At 28.2% G+C, this 22,009-nt stretch overlaps 2 protein-coding genes and 1 pseudogene across 2 annotated transcripts; 2 read left to right on the top strand and 1 right to left on the bottom strand.

The window, feature by feature from the left end:
• The first annotated feature begins 4 nt into the window (after positions 1 to 4).
• Positions 5 to 7,327, top strand: LOC149054669 (uncharacterized). Its single transcript, XM_089230171.1, has 8 exons — positions 5 to 41; positions 109 to 407; positions 513 to 1,308; positions 1,406 to 1,870; positions 2,367 to 2,455; positions 4,760 to 4,859; positions 5,382 to 5,513; positions 7,215 to 7,327. The coding sequence occupies exons 1-8, from the start codon at positions 5 to 7 to the stop codon at positions 7,325 to 7,327; spliced, it is 2,031 nt and encodes a 676-aa protein (XP_089086297.1).
• Positions 7,328 to 10,399: 3,072 nt separating this feature from the next.
• Positions 10,400 to 17,856, top strand: LOC149054668 (uncharacterized; annotated as a pseudogene).
• Positions 17,857 to 19,666: 1,810 nt separating this feature from the next.
• LOC149054667 (uncharacterized) lies at positions 19,667 to 20,682 on the bottom strand. The gene is made up of 4 exons (XM_089230170.1): positions 20,570 to 20,682; positions 20,346 to 20,506; positions 20,092 to 20,199; positions 19,667 to 19,959 (listed from the first exon to the last, which is right to left on the bottom strand). Exons 1-4 carry the CDS (start codon positions 20,680 to 20,682, stop codon positions 19,667 to 19,669), a joined length of 675 nt encoding a protein of 224 aa, XP_089086296.1.
• Positions 20,683 to 22,009: the final 1,327 nt, after the last annotated feature.

The following is a 22,009-nucleotide window of genomic DNA, read 5'->3' as shown; positions in this document are numbered from 1 at the left end:
AACTATGCGCGGCCATAATTTTAGTAAGGCTGTACAACAAAGTAATACCGAAATTAGGTATAAAAATACAAAGTCGTTATTTTTGGTCGGATTCTTCAATCGTCATAGCTTGGATAACTTCACCCACTACGCGTTGGCAGACATTTGTTGCGCACAGAGTGGGTGAAATTCACGATCTTAGTTCAGTAAATGAATGGCACCATGTTGGAACAAAGGACAATCCTGCGGATATTATTTCGCGAGGATGCAGTGCAAAAGAAATCATAAATAGTTCGATATGGTGGCACGGACCAAGCTGGTTAACTAACGATCATAAAAGTTGGCCAAAGACTGTTTGCGAGTTAAGATATACCGAAATACCGGAAGATAAGGGTACACAGAAAACTGCTGCATTTGTAGCGCAACCGGTAATAAACGAACAAATATTAAGCAAGTATCCATCGTGGAAAAGATTATTACGTATTTTTTGTTATTGTTTGCGTTTTATAAAAATTTGAATAAAAAAAATGAAGGTGGTTGGTCCAATATTATTCGACGAATTAAAAGAAGCTAAAATAATTATAATTAAAATAACTCAAGCGTCCTATTGGTCTAGTGAAATAAAGGATTTAAATAAAAATGGCAGTTTAACGGTAAAAAGTAAATTACATAATTTACAACCATTTTTGGAAGACGGAATTATACGAGTTGGCGGTCGCATAAAAAATGCCAGGCATTTGGACATAACACAGCGACGCCCTATTTTAATACCAAAGGATAGTACAATGGCAAAATTAATATTGCGCAACGAACACGAATTACTTTTACACGCGGGCCCACAAGCGATGTTGGCGAACAGTCGATTAAAGTACTGGATAATTGGAGGCCGAAACATCGCTCGGCATGTATTTCACCAATGTGTAAAATGTTTTAGACTTCGACCAACAATAGTTGAACCTATAATGGCAGATTTAGCAACCGAACGATTGGAGCCAAATCGACCATTTAGAAAGTGTGGGGTCGACTACGCCGGTCCTATTTCTATAAAAACAAGTTTAAGAAGAAATGCGGCTGTGCTAAAAGGTTATATATGTGTATTTGTATGCTTTAGTACCCGGGCTGTCCATATCGAGTTAGTTGCTGATTTGACTACTGAAGCCTTTTTAAATGCCTTAAAACGGTTTATCGGACGCCGCGGTGTATGTTCCGATATATTTAGCGACAATGCTACCAATTTTGTGGGGGCTAACAATAGGTTACTGGAACTAAAAAAAATGTTTCATTCTGAAGAGCATTTAACCAAAATGTACGATGCTTTATCAACGGAGGGTATAAGGTGGCATTTCATACCCCCTCTCCCCTCATTTTGGCGGGTTGTGGGAAGCTTCTATTAAATCTATTAAAAATCATTTATACCGAGTTTTAGGTACGACTAATCTAACTTATGACGAATTGAATACTATCCTAATTAGAATAGAGGCTGTCCTTAATTCTAGACCTTTGACTCCCTGTTCCTCTGATCCTACTGATACTACACCATTAACGCCTGCTCATTTTTTAATTGGTGAGCCAACCTGTTCTCTACCCGAACCAGATTTAACTGGTGTACCGGACAATCGCTTAAAACGTTGGCAGCGAGTATCTCAGTTAACTCAAACACTATGGCAGCGCTGGAATAAAGAGTATTTGTCGCAGCTCCAAACAAGGCGAAAGTGGCTGGAAAACAAGGGTCCTAAGTTAAAAGTCGGTACTGTAGTGTTGGTGAAAGAAGACGATACCCTCCCGATGTCTTTGTCCATGGGTCGAGTTGTTCGTGTCCAGGCTGGGGACGACGGTGTCATTCGGGTAGCTACTATATTAGTAAAAGGTAAAGAAGTATCTAGAGCAGTTCGTAAGCTTTGTCCTCTTGCCCATAAAAAAAAAAAATGAATAAATATTTTTTGTAATATAATGTTATGATATCTAATTACCTATTATATCAAATTCTAGTAATTTATTTATATTTAATAATTTTCTAACTTATATTTAGATTATTTATGTATTATATGTTATTTATCAATTTATTGTAAACTTTTTGTTGAAAAATTATTTATATGTATTTGTTCTTATTATGTATGAATATTTTAATTTTTCAAGGAGGTCGGCATGGTGAAGCGTGTATTATATTATTATCATTATTATTGCGTTTATCTGTATTAAAGATTATCTGAATCGACGTCCAATTGTATTATACCTTTAGAGTTTAGTGTGTGTTCAACCATGTATCAGTGTACATATACTTGTCACCGTGTCGGTCGCAGCAGAATAAAAAAAATAATACAATAAAATAAAATCTGTTAATCACATTTACCAATACCTACAGTCCACTAAGAAATAGACGTTAACAGGTACTAAAGATCCACAAGTGTTTTTAAATCGTTTAGATAACCCAGCAATAGGACGCATTAAACGTGAATTAAAAAAGAAAGATTTAAAAGTAAATATTATGATGTTAGCTATATATAAGAAAGGTAAATCTGAAGAAGATATGATATATAAAGAATGTAATTTTAAAACACAAAATTAAATTTTAACAAAAAATTCTAACTTAAATGAGTTTTATACAAATGTAAAAATTACAATTGTAAATGAAATAGAAGATTTTGTAATGAAAGAATCTCAATGGAGACTTGATCAAATTTTAAGTTTGGGAATAAATATAAATAAATATGTTCCTTTTAAAGGTTCTTCATATATTCCATTACCTGAAGATATTCAAAATAAACACGCTGTTATAAATGTTCAAAATGAAGATGATAAATGTTTTCTTTGGTCAATACTCTCTGCTTTACACCTTGCTGAACAAAATGCACAAAGAGTTACAAAATATAAAAAATGGGAAAATGAATTTAATGAAGAATTAAAAGGTATTTCTTTTCCAGTAAAAACTACAGACGTTCCAAAATTTGTTAAAAGAACAAAATATATGTCTATTAATATTTACTATCTAGAAGAACAAGGACAATATATAATTTTACCACTAGAAATAACTAAAATTGAAAAAACTAATCATATAGATTTGTTGTATTTAAGAGAGGATAATGAGAATAAAGGTCATTATTGTTGGATTAAGGATTTATGGAAACTTGTTGGGAGTCAAATTACAAAAGATGGTCATAAAAGAAAGTTATGTAAAATGTGTTTAAATAGTTTTGATACAGAAAATAAGTTAAATGAACATAAACATTATTGTGGTGATAATAAAGCTGCTAAAATGAATCTACCAGAACCTTTTAATAAAACTTTAGAATTTGAGAAGTATAATCATTCTTTTAGAATCTCTTCTGAGGTTATTGTTGACTATGAATGTACACTCGTACCAATATACACTTGTCAACCAAATGATAAAGAGTCTTTTACAAAATTTTATCAGAAACATATACCTAATAATTTTTGTTACTATATTAAATATAGTAATGGTGATTATAAAGCTCCTGTAGTATATTCTGGTCCAAATGTAGCTCAAGAATTTTTAAGATGTATGTATGATGAAGAAATAGCTATTTCAGAAATATATGATAAAATAGTTCCTATGGAATTAATGACTGCAAACCAAAAAATAATTTTAATAATTCTAATAAATGTCATATATGTGAAAGATTATTAAGTGAATTACCTCCAAGATAAGAGAAAAAATTAAAAATCTTTCACAATGCTATTGAATATTATAAAGAATATAATGATGATGAAAATATTAAAAAATATCAAGATCTAAGGAAAAAAGAAATAAAAAATAAAAACATTAATATGAGAAAAGTTTGTGATCATGATCATTTGACAGGAAAATATAGAGGGGCGGCTCATTCTATATGTAATCTTACTTATCAAAATACTAAATTTATCCCAATTGTATGTCATAATCTTTCAGGTTATGATGCTCATCTATTTATAAAAGAATTTGGGAATGATGACAATGATATAAAATTAATTCCAAATAATGAGGAAAAATATATTTCGTTTTCAAAAATTATAAAACGTACACAAGTTATCAAAGGTGAAGAAACAATATTAATAACAGAATTAAGATTTATTGATTCATTTAAATTTTTACCAAGTTCTTTAGATAAACTAGCAAATAATCTTGAAAAATATCAATTTAAAGAACTTAGTAAATATTTTCCTAAAAAATTTTTAAATTTAATATTTAGGAAGTTATCTTATCCTTATGAGTATATGGATTCTGAAGAAAAATTTAATGAAACATGTTTACCACCTATAGAAATTTTTTATAGTTCTCTCACTGATAAAAATATAACCAAAGAGGAATATGAAAACTCACAAAAAATTTGGAAAGTATTTAATATACAATATCTTCGTGAATTCACCAGATTATATAATAAGATCGATGTTTTACTATTAACAGATATAATAGAACATTTTAGAGACATTTCTTTAAAAAATTATAAATTAGATCCCCTGTGGTATTTATAACACCAGGATTTGCGTGGGATAACATGTTAAGAATGACAAAAATAAAACTAGATTTATTAACAGATATCGATCAAATATTGATGTTTGAATCCGGAATAAAAGGGGGCTTATCTCAATGTAGTCAAAGATATTCTAAAGCAAATAATAAATATATGGGAAAAAAATTTAATACTCTTAAGGAATCAATATTCTTACAATACTTGGATGCAAATAATCTTTATGGATGGGCAATGAGTAAATATTTACCTACTGGAGATTTCAAATTGATTGATAATCTGAATAATTTTGATGTAATGAATATTTCTGATAGTCACCTAAAGGTTATATTTTAGAAGTTGATTTAGCTTTTCCTAAAGAACTTCATGATCTACATTCAGATTTCCCTTTAGCGCCAGAAAGACATTTTGATGGTGAACAACTCCCAAAATTATTAACAACTTTGTATGATAAGACAAAATATATAATACATTATGAAACGTTAAAATTATATATTAAATTAGGTTTAAATATAGAGAAAATTCATAGAGTGTTAGAATTTAGTCAATCTCCATGGTTAAAAGTTTATATTGATTTCAATACTAATCTTAGATCAAAAGCTAAGAATGAGTTTGAAAAAGAATATTTCAAATTAATGAACAATAGTGTTTATGGACGTACCATGATGAATGTTAGAAATCATGTTGATATAAGATTATGTTCTAATGTGTCAAAACTAGACAAATTAATTGTGAGACCAAATTTTGATAGAAGGACAATTTTTACAGAAAATTTAGCTGCAATCCATATGAAAAGAACACAAATAACTTTCAAACAACCAATTTATATAGGAATGTGTGTTTTAGATTTATCTAAATTATTAATGTATGATTTTTATTATAATATACTAAAGAAAAAATATGGAAATAGAGTTAGATTGTTATATACTGATACAGACTCATTAATAATAGAAATAAAAACAGATGATTTCTATCAGGATATGAAAATTAATTTAGATCATTTTGATACATCTGATTATCCAAAAGATAATATGTATGATCTACCTTTAATTAACAAAAAAGTTTTAGGTAAGTTTAAAGAAGAGTTGAATGGAAAAATTATTACAGAATTTATAGGTTTAAGATCTAAATTATATTCACATACAATTTTAGATAGTGAAAAAGAAAATAAAAAAGCTAAAGGTGTTAAACAAAATGTAGTGGAAAATAAAATATGTTTTAATGACTTTAAGAATTGTTTATTTGATAAAACCCCAAAATATGTTAAACAAAATTTATTTAGAACAAAGAAACATGGTATTTTTACTGTAGAACAAAATAAAAAAGCTTTAAGTGCTTATGATGATAAAAGATTTGTTTTGGGAAATGGTATTTGATTGAAAATATAATATAATAAAATATTTTGCGATTATATATTGCATTTCAATTTTTAATTATTAATATTATAAGTTTTGCGAAAAATATTTTAATAATTATTGCATTTCTATTTTTTGACGCTCACCTTATTCGGGTGAGCGTTATGGGTATTTATGATATTTTTATGTAATTGAATGATAGTTTTATTTTGCATTTGTATTTCAATTTATTTTTTTTCAAAATTTTTCGATTTCATTTCGTTATTTCATTTCTAATGTTATTCTGAACTTATATCAATTATTTAATTTATGATATTTTACTGAAGGAATATTAGTTATGATATTTCTGATGTTGTTAACATATTACTAAATTTTTTTTTGGGGAATATTGCAATTCAATTTTCAATTATTTATATCATAAGTTCTATGAAAAATATTTTAATTATTATTGTATTTCAATTTTAATTATTAATAAGTAGTATTGTGAAAAATATTTTGCGATTGTATATTGCATTTCAATTGTCTGATCTTTTTGCACATTGTTTTCTTTGTGATCTTTTACTGATGGATTTAAGGAATGTGCCAGGAATGGTACATATATACTACTAACGATAATGTTTTAAAATAAAATGAATAATGTGCCAACTATTATTATTATTATTATTATTTTACTCTAAAGTTCTATGTAAGTGTCTATAATAAAAAATGTATATCAACCAGAACATAAAAATTTTTTTTTCGATTTTTATCGATATTAATCGATTTCAAGCCCTGCTATTTTCGATATTTGTATTATTATTTATATTATATTTTTATTTTTATTTTTATCTGCTAGAGGGCGCCACCGGTGTAACTAAGTTTTTGTCTCTAAATCTCTAACTCACAAGAGTTAGGTCCATAATTTATGCTATAAACCTGCTCCCCGACATTCTTTATCATTTAAAAAAAAATTGAGCCAAATCGGCTCAGCCGTTCTCAACTGATGCAATTTCGAATTTTTTGTCTCCATTTTTATATATATAGATTTTTCGTACAGATTTTTCTCCTACTCTATAGCTGAATGCAATTGTGCCAAATGTATCTCCAGTAGCCAAAAATCTAAAAACCATAACTAATATTAGTATAAAAATAATAACTATTGTGTTTTATTAGAAAATAATATTAGTAATGGTTCTTAAAAAATGTGTGTTATGATAGTTTTAGGAATTCTTCAATTATAAATTATCACAAAATACATATTATTATTATTGTTAATTTTTTAGGTGAATCATGCAAAAACAAGTGGAAATCACTAAGAGAAAGCTATAGAAAAGCAATGAACGCCAGGAAAACAAAAAGTGGACAGTCAGCAAAAAAATAAAACCGTGGCATCCTGAAAGTCAGATGGAGTTTGTTAAGTCATATCTATTTTCAGAAAGTGAAGAAGAAATGAGTAATTTTCCTGGACTTAGTCAATCACCTCCAACAACTGCAAGTAAAGATTCAAATTCTAGAACTAGTGGATTATTCGAAATAGAAGAAAATTAAGAACAACTGGATAATCAAAAATCAAATGAACTTGAAGATAATGAAATAATTAACAATGAATTTGTGAATAATCAAAACAACAAATCTTCATTTTCAGTTGGTAAAAAAAGCATTAGTGAAAAAAAAAAATCAGTATAACTAGAAATCCTGGAACAGCAGCAGAAATACTACATGAGTATATGAATATGAAAATGTCAGCTTCTTCTAATCCTCGAGCATCCGGAAACCAACTAACAAAATACTTTCAAAGTATAGAAGAGACTGTCCGCACTCTTCCATCGCTCATACAAATAAGATTAAAATCAAAAATTCCCCAGTTAGTTCATAATGCCGAAATAGAAGCTATAATTACATCAACGCCAACCAATTCTCCTTCAACATTTGTATTCGTTCAACAGCCCAACACTGTTCAACAACAGCGCAACACTTTTAAACAACAGCCTGACCCTATTCATAAAGAGGATGTCACACTGGTCATTTTCAGCGGTAAAAACACGTCTACGAAAAACAAACGAAACGGCATTAAAAATTGTTTTTAGAGTAAAAATACTTATTATGAAATGTATAGAGAACAATATTTAGGAGGGAACTTCATCGGTGTTTTTCGAAATATTAGGTAGTAAAAAAGTTACAGTTTTTTTAAATAATGTAAAAAAAAAGGTTTTTGTGCCTTCAATATCGAGCTTTGTATTTGTATTAATACAAAACGCCGATGAGGTTCCCTCTGAAATATTGTTCTTTATAAAATTTATTATAGGTAATTTTACTCTAAAACCACTTTTTAATTGCTTTTCGTTTGTTTTTCGACAGCATGTTTACGTCGTTAGATTTGATATTTCATTGTCATAATGTGCTGCCACCTACATGCCGCGGCCGTTGTGACAGTCTCAAATTCCCCACTACGCCAAAAAGTAACTGTCTCGTACGGTCGCCGGTAATCGGCGACGACACTGCGGCTAACGCTTCTGAGAATGGATTATGAAACTTTTAACTTTATAATAGTTTTAGGTATATGAATTATTGACATTTTATTATAGAAATAACAATAATGAATAAATACAATTATTATAATCAGGCAATCCACAATCATAGGCGGAAATGGGGGGGGGGGTCTTGGGGGACTAAGCTCCCCCCCCCCAAAATGTTGTCGTGTTTCATGTGAAAATATTTCATATAATATATTAACTAATTGTACAGTAGCAGCTGTATTATATTTATATGTCTGATCGTTTTAACAAAATTGCAATACCTAATATTGAAAAACATATTTCAAAACTCCATCATTGATAAATTTGCAAAAAAAAATCAATTGTGTTAACATAATTTGAATACATTTTATTCTTTTAATAGTCTTTTTTTGTTGTATTTATGTGTACTTATAGGCTGTTTAAATGTATTATGATCCAATTCAACAATTTATGCGACACAATGAGTTTTTTGTTTTTCGATTTCTATCATATTATTTGAATATTGTTTTTTTTTTAAATTAATTTACCCCCCCCCCTGAAATTCAATGGATTTCCGCCTATGTCGACAATCATAGACACGGTATTCCATCAGTGACCGGATAAGTGATAACTTATTTATTAAAATACCAAAAAACCAGAGAAGAATTAAACATAAGCCACGACATTGGAGAAAGTCTAGGTCCAAATCCTGAAAACGAAACAAAAACAATACATTTCTTCAAACAATCACAAATATTAAAGTTATTATAAGTTACCAACAACAATTTTGACATGTACATAATTATAAGACACAAAATGTCCAAAAATTTAGATATTTATTTTGTATATTAAAATTAACAATTTTTTTTTCTATTCCTTTCTAATTATATAAATTAATCCAACGCTAATGGCCCATAGTTGTCGAAGCGGAAATTCTTTGTAAATTTCAGGACCAATAAAAAAAAAGCGGGTAAGTGGATGTCGCTCTGCTGTACATTAGGTGGTGGGGTGGACCTCTGACTAGGGTAGGTTAGATTTGAATGCAATGATAGGTATCATTGTATACGAAAAACGATTCTGAACGGAGATGATTTGTCAGTCTAGAATATATAATATATTATAGATTAATAAAAATTTTCAAATGTTAGATTTAAAAAGAAAATTTTGTATAAATTTCTAGCTTAAAATAATTTGCGAATTTTCGTGATTTTTACGTATGTTGTCAAAATTAAAATTTGAATGCATGTAAAAAAAAATTGTGCCTATATATTTCTTTTATTTTTCAACTGCTATTGTAAAAATATATTATGAGCCTTGTATTAAATTCTCAAATCTTAGAATTAAAAAGAAAAACTTTTATGAATTTCTATCTAAGATAATTTGAACATTGCCGTAATTTTTATGTATTTAGTCAACATTTGAACTGTAAATGCTTATAAAAAAAATGTATGACTATATATTTCTTTTATTTTTCAACTGCTATTGTAAAAATATGTTAGGAGCCTTGTATTAAATTTTCAAATCTTAGATATAAAAGGAAAATACTTTATGAATTTCTAGTTTAAAATAATTTGCGAATTTTCGTGATTTTTATGTATTTTGTCAAAATTTGAATTTTAAATGCTTATAAAAAAAATAATAAAAATTAAATAAATATTTCTCTGCATAATAGTATAATATTCGTACATGGTATAAATTATTGTAATGGTATATTGCTGTAATGTAAAAAACTTGAATCGATGTTTAAATTAATTGAAACGATTATTATTATAATATGACCATTATGATTTATGACTATGCAAAATAAAAATGAGTTAATAACTAAAAAATTTATAACTTATAAATATTAAATATACACACCGTAATTCTTAAAATTAGTGATTACGAATTAGGACAGCGGAAGTAACTATATGAGACTACTAATAGCTGTATTTCCAGAAATACGTATAAAATTAAAAATAAATATTCAAGTATAATTATTACTATAAATATTGTAATACTTGAATTATTGTAAAGTGAACTATGAAAAATAACCATTTATTCTGGATGATTCAACGTGATCACATCAGTTTTGAACACTTTTATCATTTTCTTTTTACAATTTTTTGGCTCTACTTTGTTCATTATGGCAAATAAAAAAAATGTGCGAAATCGTAAACGATCGACTAAAAGAATGGTCACTAAGACACTTTCACTAAGACGATCTAAAAAACCAAGGTAAGTGCCCTAAATTACATATTATTTATTTTAAAAATTAAAAACATTTTATTACCAATATAAATTTAATTTTATAAGCTTAGTCTCCCGGTCTAAAAGGATAAAAATTGTTTTGTTATATACATATTATATAATATATACGTACCTACATATTATGAGTTTCGACTATACCTCGTCATAGAGAAGGTCATTTGTAAAATGTCGATAAAAAAAATTATACCACCTCAACAATCTTGAACATATAAAACAAAGAAATTATTGAAATTAAAAAACGTGTTAGGAGTTCATATTTTAACACATCAATCAAAGTAACCTATGATTCAATTATAAGATCCACTCGACATCTACTATACAGCAGAGCAATATTATACTTACTTTTCTTTTTAAATTAATGAAACTATAGTGGTGTTGTTGAGGACAGAGATCCTGAAGAATCTTCAGTTCAAATTCGATTCAACAATGTTGATCAAAATTCGAGGTAATAACATTATTTTAGAACCTATAAATTGGTGTGCGTTAATATAACATTAAAAACAGTTAAATCTAACTATAATACATTTTATATTATTCATAATTTTGACACGATATAATTTTACCTATTGAATTACGAATAAGTATTACGATATTTAGTTTTATTATTTATAAATTTTGTCAAAATTTGAACTTTAAATGCTTAATTAGAAAAAAAATTCGAACTTTTAACATTTCATGCATTTTAACTACAAAATAGCGTAATAACAGTTATATGCAACAGTTCAAAAATAAAAATAAAATTATCTAAGATTATACTTTATGTTCAACAATTATTTGATAAAATATACTGACGAATTTACTACAGTTTCAGTACTTGTGTAGTTGTGTTCTTGATTGCTTTTCGTATTTTTTTACACTTTTACTTTAAATTGATTAAAATTTAATTGTATTTTAATAATTTAACATCATACCTATTTTTGAATTTTTTTATTACTCATGTTTTAATTTTAACCATATATTATATTATTTATTGATTAGAAATTAAAAACGAATTTCAACAAACAATTCTAAACGAAGATTTTATCATATTTCGTAAAAATTTCAACGTTTTACGCTTATAAAAGAAAATTGTGACTTACAATACTACCTACTTACCTACTTTTGTTATGGCGATAAGTACAACTTATGAGAAACCATGCATTAAATTTTTAAAAATTTTAAGGCCAGCCAAATTTTTAATATATGTGATATATGTGATGTTTTCAACACAAGTGACATTATATCAAATAAACTATTCAAATATCCTACAATTTTTATCCCAACTCAACACCCCTGAGACCCTCCACCATGAAAATTATTTTGTGACCTAATAATGATTTGAAATGACCAGCAAAAATGTTGGCATAAACAATAAAAAAGTTGAAATGACGGCACTGCAATTAAATCGATATTATACAATAAAATAAAAATCATAAATTTAACAAATCAATATATTATTTTAAGTTTAAATCAGAAAAAAATAAGTATTGACAAGTGAAATTGAAATTAACATCAAAATATTTAATTTAGAAATAATATACAATCGAATCCTATTGAAAAACCATCAGCTGAAACGCCTGAAACTAAAGTCATGGAACACAGCTTATTTATAGAATTCAAAAATTCTAGTTCTGATGTCACAATGTTAGAGTAAGCCCCTATTTGTAATTTACAAGGTTATATTTTACAACGATGGTTAATTTTTTGGTCTATCATCACTGACCCCTATTTTTTTACATGAAATTCAATTTACATTTTTCGTTCCGATGGGGGAACACCTATATTTTAGATGTAATCCAACGTCAAGCATTTTGCAACCTATGATATCGGATGATATTCAAACGAGTGATACCGAAGTATCTAAGCAAACTGTAGTTAGCCATGTACAATATGATGCTGTGTAAGTAAATACATGTAAACTACAAATTTTAATTTTAGACTCTGAACTAGTCAATAAATTAGTAGAAAATCAGATATAGTTTGTATAGTGGGGTGGGTGGGGGGCAAGGGCGTATTTAATGGAGGGCGAAGGGGGCATTCATTGATTTAATTAAAACAATTTTCGTTTGATAAAGATCGTAAATCGTAATGATATCATACTTAATAACAGGGTTGGCTTTGCTGCATATTCACAGGCATATTGCAGTTATACCAGTTGATGACATAATCGACAAATTTTCTAAAATGAAGAAAAGGAAAATTGAATTTGTTATTTGAGAATTTCAGTATTTGACTGCCTACCAACCTTATGTTGGTATATATTTGCTATATATATATATATATATATATATATCAAATAAATATTTAATAATTAAATTTGTGCTCATATTTTTATTTATTTACGCGAAAAAAGAAAAATTAGTTTCGCCCTCCGTGGTGTCGTCTCAAATACGCCCTTGGGGGGGGGGGGGGGGGTCAAAAGTAAAAGCTACTGAAGTCAAAAATTGAAGCATTATTTTAATTAGTTATCGTGTACACAGACACAAAAAATAAAAACACATCATTGTAAAATCAATACATCCATCAACTCCGTTCAGAATCTAAAATTTGGGAAAACAAAATAAAAAACAAAATACTGGAATACTTGAAATTTTCACTGTTTAATTATAATATTTATTTTATTTTGGTTCATTAAATATACCTTAGTTATACTTCTACGCCAGCAAATAAATGTAACATAATGGTGAATAAAAATAATTTAGTGTGGCACACTGATACATCTTTTAATGACAACATCAGCCAAAATATTTCGCGGGTTAACCAAGAACCATTTGGTAATGAAGGAAATAATACCGCAGATATTGCGTCGTATAAATTACATTGTGAAAGTATAGACAAAGACTCGTTGTACGTACAATATTTCAATTTTTAAGACTAAATTTTAATTTTAAACTAAAAATTTCATAATAAAATAATTAATATAGATGCACGACAAGTGTATTGACTGGTAGGAGAATTGTGGATATTGGTTACATTTTTGAACAAATTAAACTAACAAATAAACACGAAGGTGGATTTGACTGCACATTCAATGACATGGAGTTTATTGAGGAAAAACGATATGGATTTTTTTCGAAATATATTAATATATAAATATATATTTTTAAGTGTAAAATGTGCAATTGCTATGTACTGACGTCCCGCTGAGACATCTAAACACGCATATACACGTAGATATGTATAAGTGACCCTGGGGCGTATGATTTCGCCAACCAATTCTATTGTGTAGGACCTCAATAGTTATATCGAAGGCCAAACTTCTAGCCTTTCCAAAATATTACCATAATTGGAATTAAATATACGAAATATTAAATATGAAATCGTGGTTTTGGCAGGCGTATCTAGAGATATGATTAATGTCGTCGGGTTATTGAGATTACGTATCGCGAATAACCAGGATGTGGCCGACCGGTCGCATGGGCGTGGGAAGCTGCGATATTAAAATAATACACGCGTACGCTTTTGCACGACTCGACCATGGACACATACGTATCTTATCGATAGGAGAGGAAATGCAGAGAGTAGGACTATCTGGACTATATAGGAGAGCCCCGATTAGACCCAATTCAGACGTGAGCCACCAGAGTCAGAACAAGCACCTTCACGCCAGACACCAGTCCAATTTAATTATTTGGACTTAGAATATTTTGCAACCAAATCATTTTGTGCAGTAAAAGTGTTTTATTTACATAGTAATCAAATAAATATCTAATAAATTAATCACAAATTAAGTTGTTATACTTATTACACCCAAACCATCTACCTCAACACCAGTCGTTTGTCCTCCTGTATGCTGGGACGCTACACAATATTCAACAAATCATTAGTTCAGAAGACAATAATAATGATTCTTATATGTCGATAAATCAAGCTGTAGTAAATGGAACAATATCAATTGGTACGATTTTTTTTATAATATTATATTTTATTAATTTAAGATACATTCTTATATTTAAAATATTCCTATATAATATGATAGTGTTTAATTTAATTTGATATTTACGTTTTTTTTATGTGATAACTGATAGGTATTGGTTACCGACAGTTGTCTGAGTTTGTCGCTGCATTAGAAATACCCTGTATTGCGAGTACTACTTATTCGAAAGTACACGAAAAATTAAGTGATAGTGTCCACAATACGGCTTGGGATGAAATACGAAAGGCTGGAGAAGAAGAAAGGGAATTAGCGATACAAGCTGGAGATGTTGATGAGGATGGTGTACCATTTTGTACAGTAGTTTCGGATGGTCAGTGGTCAAAGCGTAGCTATAAGACAATTATGATGCGCTGTCTGGAGTGGTATAAATAAAACTTTATTAGAACATTTATATTTTATTCTTATTTTTATTTCTGTATATAAATGATCATAATTTTCAAGTAATATACAATGTTTTTAGGCAACTATAATTGGATTTAAAACTAAAAAAATTCTATTTGTTGGAATTCGAAATCGTTTTTGCATAATTTGTCATCGTGCTGAATCAAAAAAAGAAAATAAACCACCTCATAACTGTTTTTTAAACTGGAATAAGTCAGCAACATCTATAGAAGCTGACGGAGTGGCTGAGGGTTTTATGCGAAGCGTAGAGCTACATAACTTAAAATTCAATCGATTAATTGGTAAAATTTATTTTCTGTTATACATAATGAAATAATATAATATTCCTATAATTTATTTATGATATAATTTAATAGGCGACGGTGATAGTAGCGTTAGTAAAAGGTTGAACGAAATATTACCCTATGGACCAAATATGTTAGTGGAAAAGATTGAATGCCGCAATCATTTATTGCGGAATTATATGCAAAAATTGTCAATTATAAGTAAGAAATCTTCATTTCCAATGCTTTTAAGAAAATTTGTGCAAACACACACAATGCGATTTAGAACTGCAGTTATTAGAGCTATAGCTCACCGTAAAAATGAATGTACATCTACAACACAAAAAATTGAAGGTAAAGGGTGTACTTACCTATGCGTTTTAAAAGTTATGGGTTTAATAAAATTATAATATTATATTTAATGTGTACGTAATAAACGCTATTATTCCATGATATTTTAGATTTAGCTAAAGATTTGCAAAATGGGCCATTTCACGTTCTTGGGCAACATTACAATTAATGTGATAAATATTTTTGTGATGATAAAAAAAATTGCGGAGAAAATTGGGTTCCACAAGCAATAGAAAGTGGCATGTTAATGGAAATTAATAATGCGGCCAATCGATTAGTTTTTAATTCTAAAAGCTTAATCATAGATGTTGACAACAACATCTGTGAACAATTTAATAGTGTGATAAACAAATACATCGGTGGCAAAAGAATAAATTTATCTCAACGTAACGCCTATAATACTAGAGTAGAAGCAGCAGTAATTTCTTTTAACTCAAATCAGTATTTACGTGCTATAACTAAAAAGGTTATAAATAAAAGTCCAGGTATTATATATATATTATAAATATTTATTTAAATTTTCAACATTTTAGTTTAAATAATTTAATTTTAGGAAAATTTGGTAAAACATTTTTGAAAAGAGTCAATAGGGTAAGATTAAATAATCAAAGAAGGCGCAGATTGTTTCAAGGGAAATCAAAAAGAAAATCTAAATTTATTGGACCGGATGAACATTATGGTTTAGCAGATTTGCTACAAGACGATATAACTACGGAAGAACTTGATGTAAAAAAAAAAACAGTTTATTGATAAATTAATGAAAGCTGATAGAGGTATTTACAAATTTCGTATTCCAAATTAAAAATGTATGTTGTTTTTCAAATATATATATATATATATGTGTGTGTAATTTTTTTATGTTGTTTTATTGCGATTTGTAATTATGTATAAGATTATTTTCAAAAAAGTAAAAAATTTTCGAAATTATGATTACCTTGTATTTTATATATTTATTTGGCTACAAAATTCTACCAATGAATTATGTAATTGAATTTTAGAAATGTTGGAGAAAGTAACAAGATCTCAGGCAAAATCTCAAGTTTGGCATACTGAAAGAAAACATCGTCTAACAGCCTCAAAGTTTGGAAAAATATGTAAGATGAGGCCTAATACTTCGTGTAAGAATACAGTGCATGAATTATTATACGGAAACATGAACTGTAAAATAAAGGCAGTTGTATATGGAAGAGTTATGGAGCCATTCGCTAAATTACAATTTGAAAAAAAATTTGGATTTAATATCGACCCAGCTGGTCTGTTCGTGGATGATAAAATACCTTATTTGGCAGCAAGTCCAGGTAAGAATTATAACAATATTTAAAAAAAAAAAAAGGCTGTAACCAAACAATAGTGTTAATAAAATAATATACCATTCATACAGAGCTTACTATAAATAAACCTTTTATAATAAGTGTATTTTTTACTTTGTACATCAATTATCCATCATTCATCAATATAGACATGTAGTTAAATTATGGGTACGAGCGGATATTTAAAAGGCCGAGTATAGCGTGGTAGTACAATAGAAAATAGAAATAGGTCGTTGGCCTAAATACGCTACTGTCGTCAACTACTCTGACGCATAATACTCAACACGACGGTCTTTAGAATAATAATGTGCCTCTCCCGTGACTACGACGCGAGGAGCCGAGGACCCCGTCACGGAGTCAATGGGCGTGGTTACGGCCTGCCGCGACGGCGGCGATATGGCCACAGATTAAATGAAACCAGATAGTGCACTTCGGAATATAACAATAGATTTCCAAACAACAGGATCTGATTGGTTACTGCGCGATGCAGTAGGTCCAAAAAGGAGTAACAAAAATATTGTAATACAATAATTTACAAAAAATATTGTTCACAGATAAAAAGACACAATTTTATTCCAATTAATTAATTTGTTTATTTATTAAAATTACACAACATACAAACATTTACAAGTAGATGAAAAAAAACTACAGTTAAATTATATTTAAAACAAAATTCTAACATAATTATTCTATTTTTATTGTGCTGTAGTGTCCACTAGTTTTCAGTCGTTTGGCTCCAAATTGTATAAACCACAGAAATGTGCAAAATTATATCTAGATAATTATTCAAATACATTTTTATTTGAATAATTTGAAAATATTATTATTGGAATAATAATGTTTTCAGATTACTCAAATTCATTTTTATTCTAATAAATATCTAGATACAATTTCATTGGAATGACGCCCTACTCTGGTAGATCATTGTTCCATATTGATCCATGTTGATCCATATTGATACATATTAACAAATACAAAATAACAGTTATTAATAATTAATAATTATAAATGTTTTAATGTTGCTAATTTTCTATTTTTCCTTATTTTTTCAGAAGCCATCTCTCTATTTAAAAATTTTAATGATGAATAAATCCTAAATCTTATGAATAAATTTAAAAGATAGTCTTTATTAAAATGTTCACACGGGTGAGAATAGTAAATTTATAGCATACTAAGTTTCAATTTTTCACCTACTTTATTCTCAGCTGCTAATACAGGGAAACGATTAATAAACACTGTTTCTAAACTATTTATATAATTATAAAATTCTGAATGTGGCATTGATAGGTTTCCAAAAGTGGATTTTTCAGAATTTTCATAAGCTTTAAAATAAGAAAATAAAAAGGATGGTTCTAAATTTTTTTGAAATTTGGCATAATTTAAGCAAATATCGCAAATATGTGTTTCCAAACATTTTTTAATCAAATAGCCACAAATATAAGTTAGTATATTTTGATCAGGCAATTCTAAATCCCGATAATCAACAGATGTTACCGGTATTGAAGATTTAAATTTAAATGGAGTTTTATCTGGAAACATAATATTTTGAACCTCAGAATTGGTAGGGTCTTGAATATTAGATAGAATGTCATCAAAATCTTGCAGGCAATTAGCATTGTTGGAATGTTTAAAATAATTCATGAAAAATATATTTTTAAATGAATAATAGAATTGTACTGGAGTTGGATTGAAATTATTTCCTTGTCTCTGCCTAAACGTGCAAAACAAGTACTCAAGACAATTTTGTTTGATCCTGTTCGTAAATAAAACATAATTTTGCCTAGTATTTACAGAAGATAAGGATTGCCACAATAAATTTAAGCTAGCAATAGAAACTAACCATCCTCTTATAAACTTCATTCTATTAGTTACATCTATATTATTTTTGTCTAAAACTATTAAAGAATTAAACATTTTTTTCATTAATAATAGGTGTGATTTTTGAAGCTGAGAATTGATAAATGGTCTATTATAATCTTTTGAATTCGGCCTTTTATAAGAATTAAAAATGTCAAATAATTTATCAATATTTTCTATAAATTCAATTGTAGGCCTAGAATTAAAAGGAAGTTTATCTAAGGCTAAATATGTTTTCATGCCGGCTGCCACTGTGGCACTAAACAATTGTGCCGCCAAATATACACGCATCTTCTGAAATGCATTAGGATAGACATGTGAGTTAGTTAATTTGGGAGCTAATCTTAAATTGCTTTCACTATCTTCCTTGTAAAACGACACAACATATTTTTTGTCAATAATATTGTCATCTACTTTAAATTTATGTTGTAAAAACATATTTCTAGTAGCCTTGAGAATGTGTGGTGGATCAAAAATATAAAAAATCTTTTTGTTATTGATTTCAAAATACGGACGAGAAGGAGAAATATTAAGATGATTGCTTAAGCCTATAAAATTTGATCCCATGTCCGTAATGAAGGCTTTAACATCCAATGGTGTACTTTGTAGTTTTATTAGTGTTGTAAAAATTATGTCTTGTAAATCATACCCGGTACAAGTACTTGAAACTAAATAATACGCTAAAGGCAACTTCCAATTCACATTAATACCCCTGAGCATTAATACTAATGCAAACTTCGCAGGTTCATAAGTCTTGCGATAGTTTGTTATGTTGAATCCCATAATTTCATCTTTTTTTATCAAATAGTATAAATGACTTTTTATAGACATTTCGTCTGCACAAAGTATGCACTGTACTGCTTCAGAAGAATAATTTTTGGTTTTAAAGTTTATAAAGGAAAATAGGAAATCATTAAGACCTGGTTGAATTTCAAATTTTGAGGTAGATCGCTTAAGTGTACTTATACTAGGCAACGATAAAGTTGATTTTTTAAAGTTATACACTCTGGGGCCTAAAAAATAAATTGTTAAAGCAAATTGTTTTAGAGATTTTGAATACCTGTAACCTTTTTTTCCCTAAATTTACACATTAAATGAGACCTGACAATTAAGAGTAATGTAGGAGATAAAAATGTTTCGCATTGTTTTAAGAAAATATCTGTGGAATCATTATCTGCTAATACATTACTTAGAGTTGCAACAGTTTTTTCCAAATTCTTAATTTTTTCCTTTGCTTCTTTCAATTCCGATCTTAACAAAATTTTCCTGGGTGTAGAATATGATAAATGATCTGGAGTCTGAGAAGAAGAGTCAGATGTATTAATTAAAGATGAGCCTAAAAAAAAAAAAAAAATACAAATTAATAACATATTTATGAAAGAAAAATTATTGACTAAATAACCTAGAACGAGGAGCTTACATCAGCTCTGTTCTTAGAAATCTTTAATTCATTATCATATCAACTCACTTGTACTAGGACATGAAATTGGGCTTGAGCATGCCATTGGTGTTGATAGATAATTTGATTCATTCATTGTTGAATCACTCTCGGATTCTCTTTTCGCAAGAATTTCATCTAAAATTAGTGAGAGCTAAATTAATACATTAATAAGTAATAAGTTCCTATTTTAGCCAAATATTATACAGTGAGCTATCTAAACTATATATGTTTTAAATGATAATATTGAATTGAGGTCCAAGATACATCTAATGATATCTCACCACTGAATAATGTTGGAACTGCAAAATCAGTCAGCCTGTTTTTTTTGTAAACATTAAGGAACATTTTGTCTTCAAAATGTTCACTACATATTCTCAGGTTCTGAACAAATGCATTTTTATCAACATATTCGGGCAAACATTTCTTAATCCACTCGGAACGTCTAAAAAATAAAATAATTAGTAAGTTAAGTTAAAATTAAAATATACAATATAATGCTATTTACCTTTCTGTATTTTTTGGCATAGTAAAATAACTAACACCAACAGAGGTTCTCGACTTATTGTTGCAGTATTTTACTGCGCATGATGAGCCATTTCCCTTTTTTGTTTCCATCATAAAATAGTTATGAAAAGTTAACAAAAATTTTGAAATTTGAAAGTACTTTTAAAAATGTAAAATTTAAATTTTAAGCACGTGACCAAACACATAAACTAGAACATACACGCGCCAAGTCACATAAACAAAACATTATCATGAAATATGTTTGATAACATATAGCGTACAGTATGACCAGTTTTATGAAATATGGTAAATTTATTTTTTCCTTTCCTAGCCAGACTGATTTGAGAAGTACAAAAATTTGTTTACATATTACCGACTTTCATGAGTGCACTATCTGGTTTCATTTAATCTGTGATATGGCGATCAACGCCATCTCTGGAGCGTTGCATGCGTACAGGTTTTGGTGTGACATCCTCTTAACTATACCACATAGTATCTGCCAATTTACCTTTTCATTCACAGTCAGAGATGGTTTATCCCACTATCCCACGTATACTGACCTTTCTTAACAACCAAACATCAAATATCTAAAAAAAAACTCAATATACATATATCTTTTTTCTATAATATATAATTAACAAGCCAAGGTAGGCTATATAAGTCAAGCATATAAACCAAGTTAGGTTTTTAAATGTTTTAGTATTAATATTATTTATAAAATACTGAGTGGATCAATAACTAAGATAGTTTACTACTAATATTAATTGAAATTAATGAGACTGCTTGTCATTATAAAAGTTACTATATATATATAAGTTTTTTTTTAATAATATAAGCATTTAATTGTATTCTAACTTTTGATAACTTTTTGAGTTTAGTTGTTAATGTTATATATAATTATATTATAAATATAATTAAATTTGTTTTATATGATAAACCAAGTAGGGTTTTTATATGTTTTTGTATTAATATTATTTATAAAATACTGAGTGGATCAATAACTAAGATAGTTTACTACTAATATTAATTGAAATTAATGAGACTGCTTGTCATTATAAAAGTTACTATATATATATAAGTTTTTTTTTAATAATATAAGCATTTAATTGTATTCTAACTTTTGATAACTTTTTGAGTTTAGTTGTTAATTTTATATATATTTTTATTATAAATATAATTAAATTTGTTTTATATGTACCTTAAACATATGAAAATCTTTCCTCAGGAGGTATTGCCTTTTGAAATGTTGTATCCTTCTTTTCAATGTCTTTCTTGATAAAATCAAGAAGTTCATAAAATTTCTCAAATCTCAGGAGTCATTCTAAAATATTTCAAAAATTTTTTTTGGTCTCTCAAAAGATCCGGAAATAAATGGTGATGTTCGCCAAATTTATTTATTTTTGTGTTAATTCGTGCACCCTCATGTTGTGTTTTCGCTTAT

This window comes from Diuraphis noxia, unplaced genomic scaffold, assembly GCF_037042655.1.
Source record: "Diuraphis noxia isolate RWA-SAM2 unplaced genomic scaffold, SU_Dnox_SAM2 contig0006, whole genome shotgun sequence".
NCBI classification, from domain to species: domain Eukaryota; kingdom Metazoa; phylum Arthropoda; class Insecta; order Hemiptera; family Aphididae; genus Diuraphis; species Diuraphis noxia.
The sequence above is the reverse complement of the archived record's forward strand: the minus strand, read 5'-3'. Positions and strand labels throughout refer to the sequence as shown.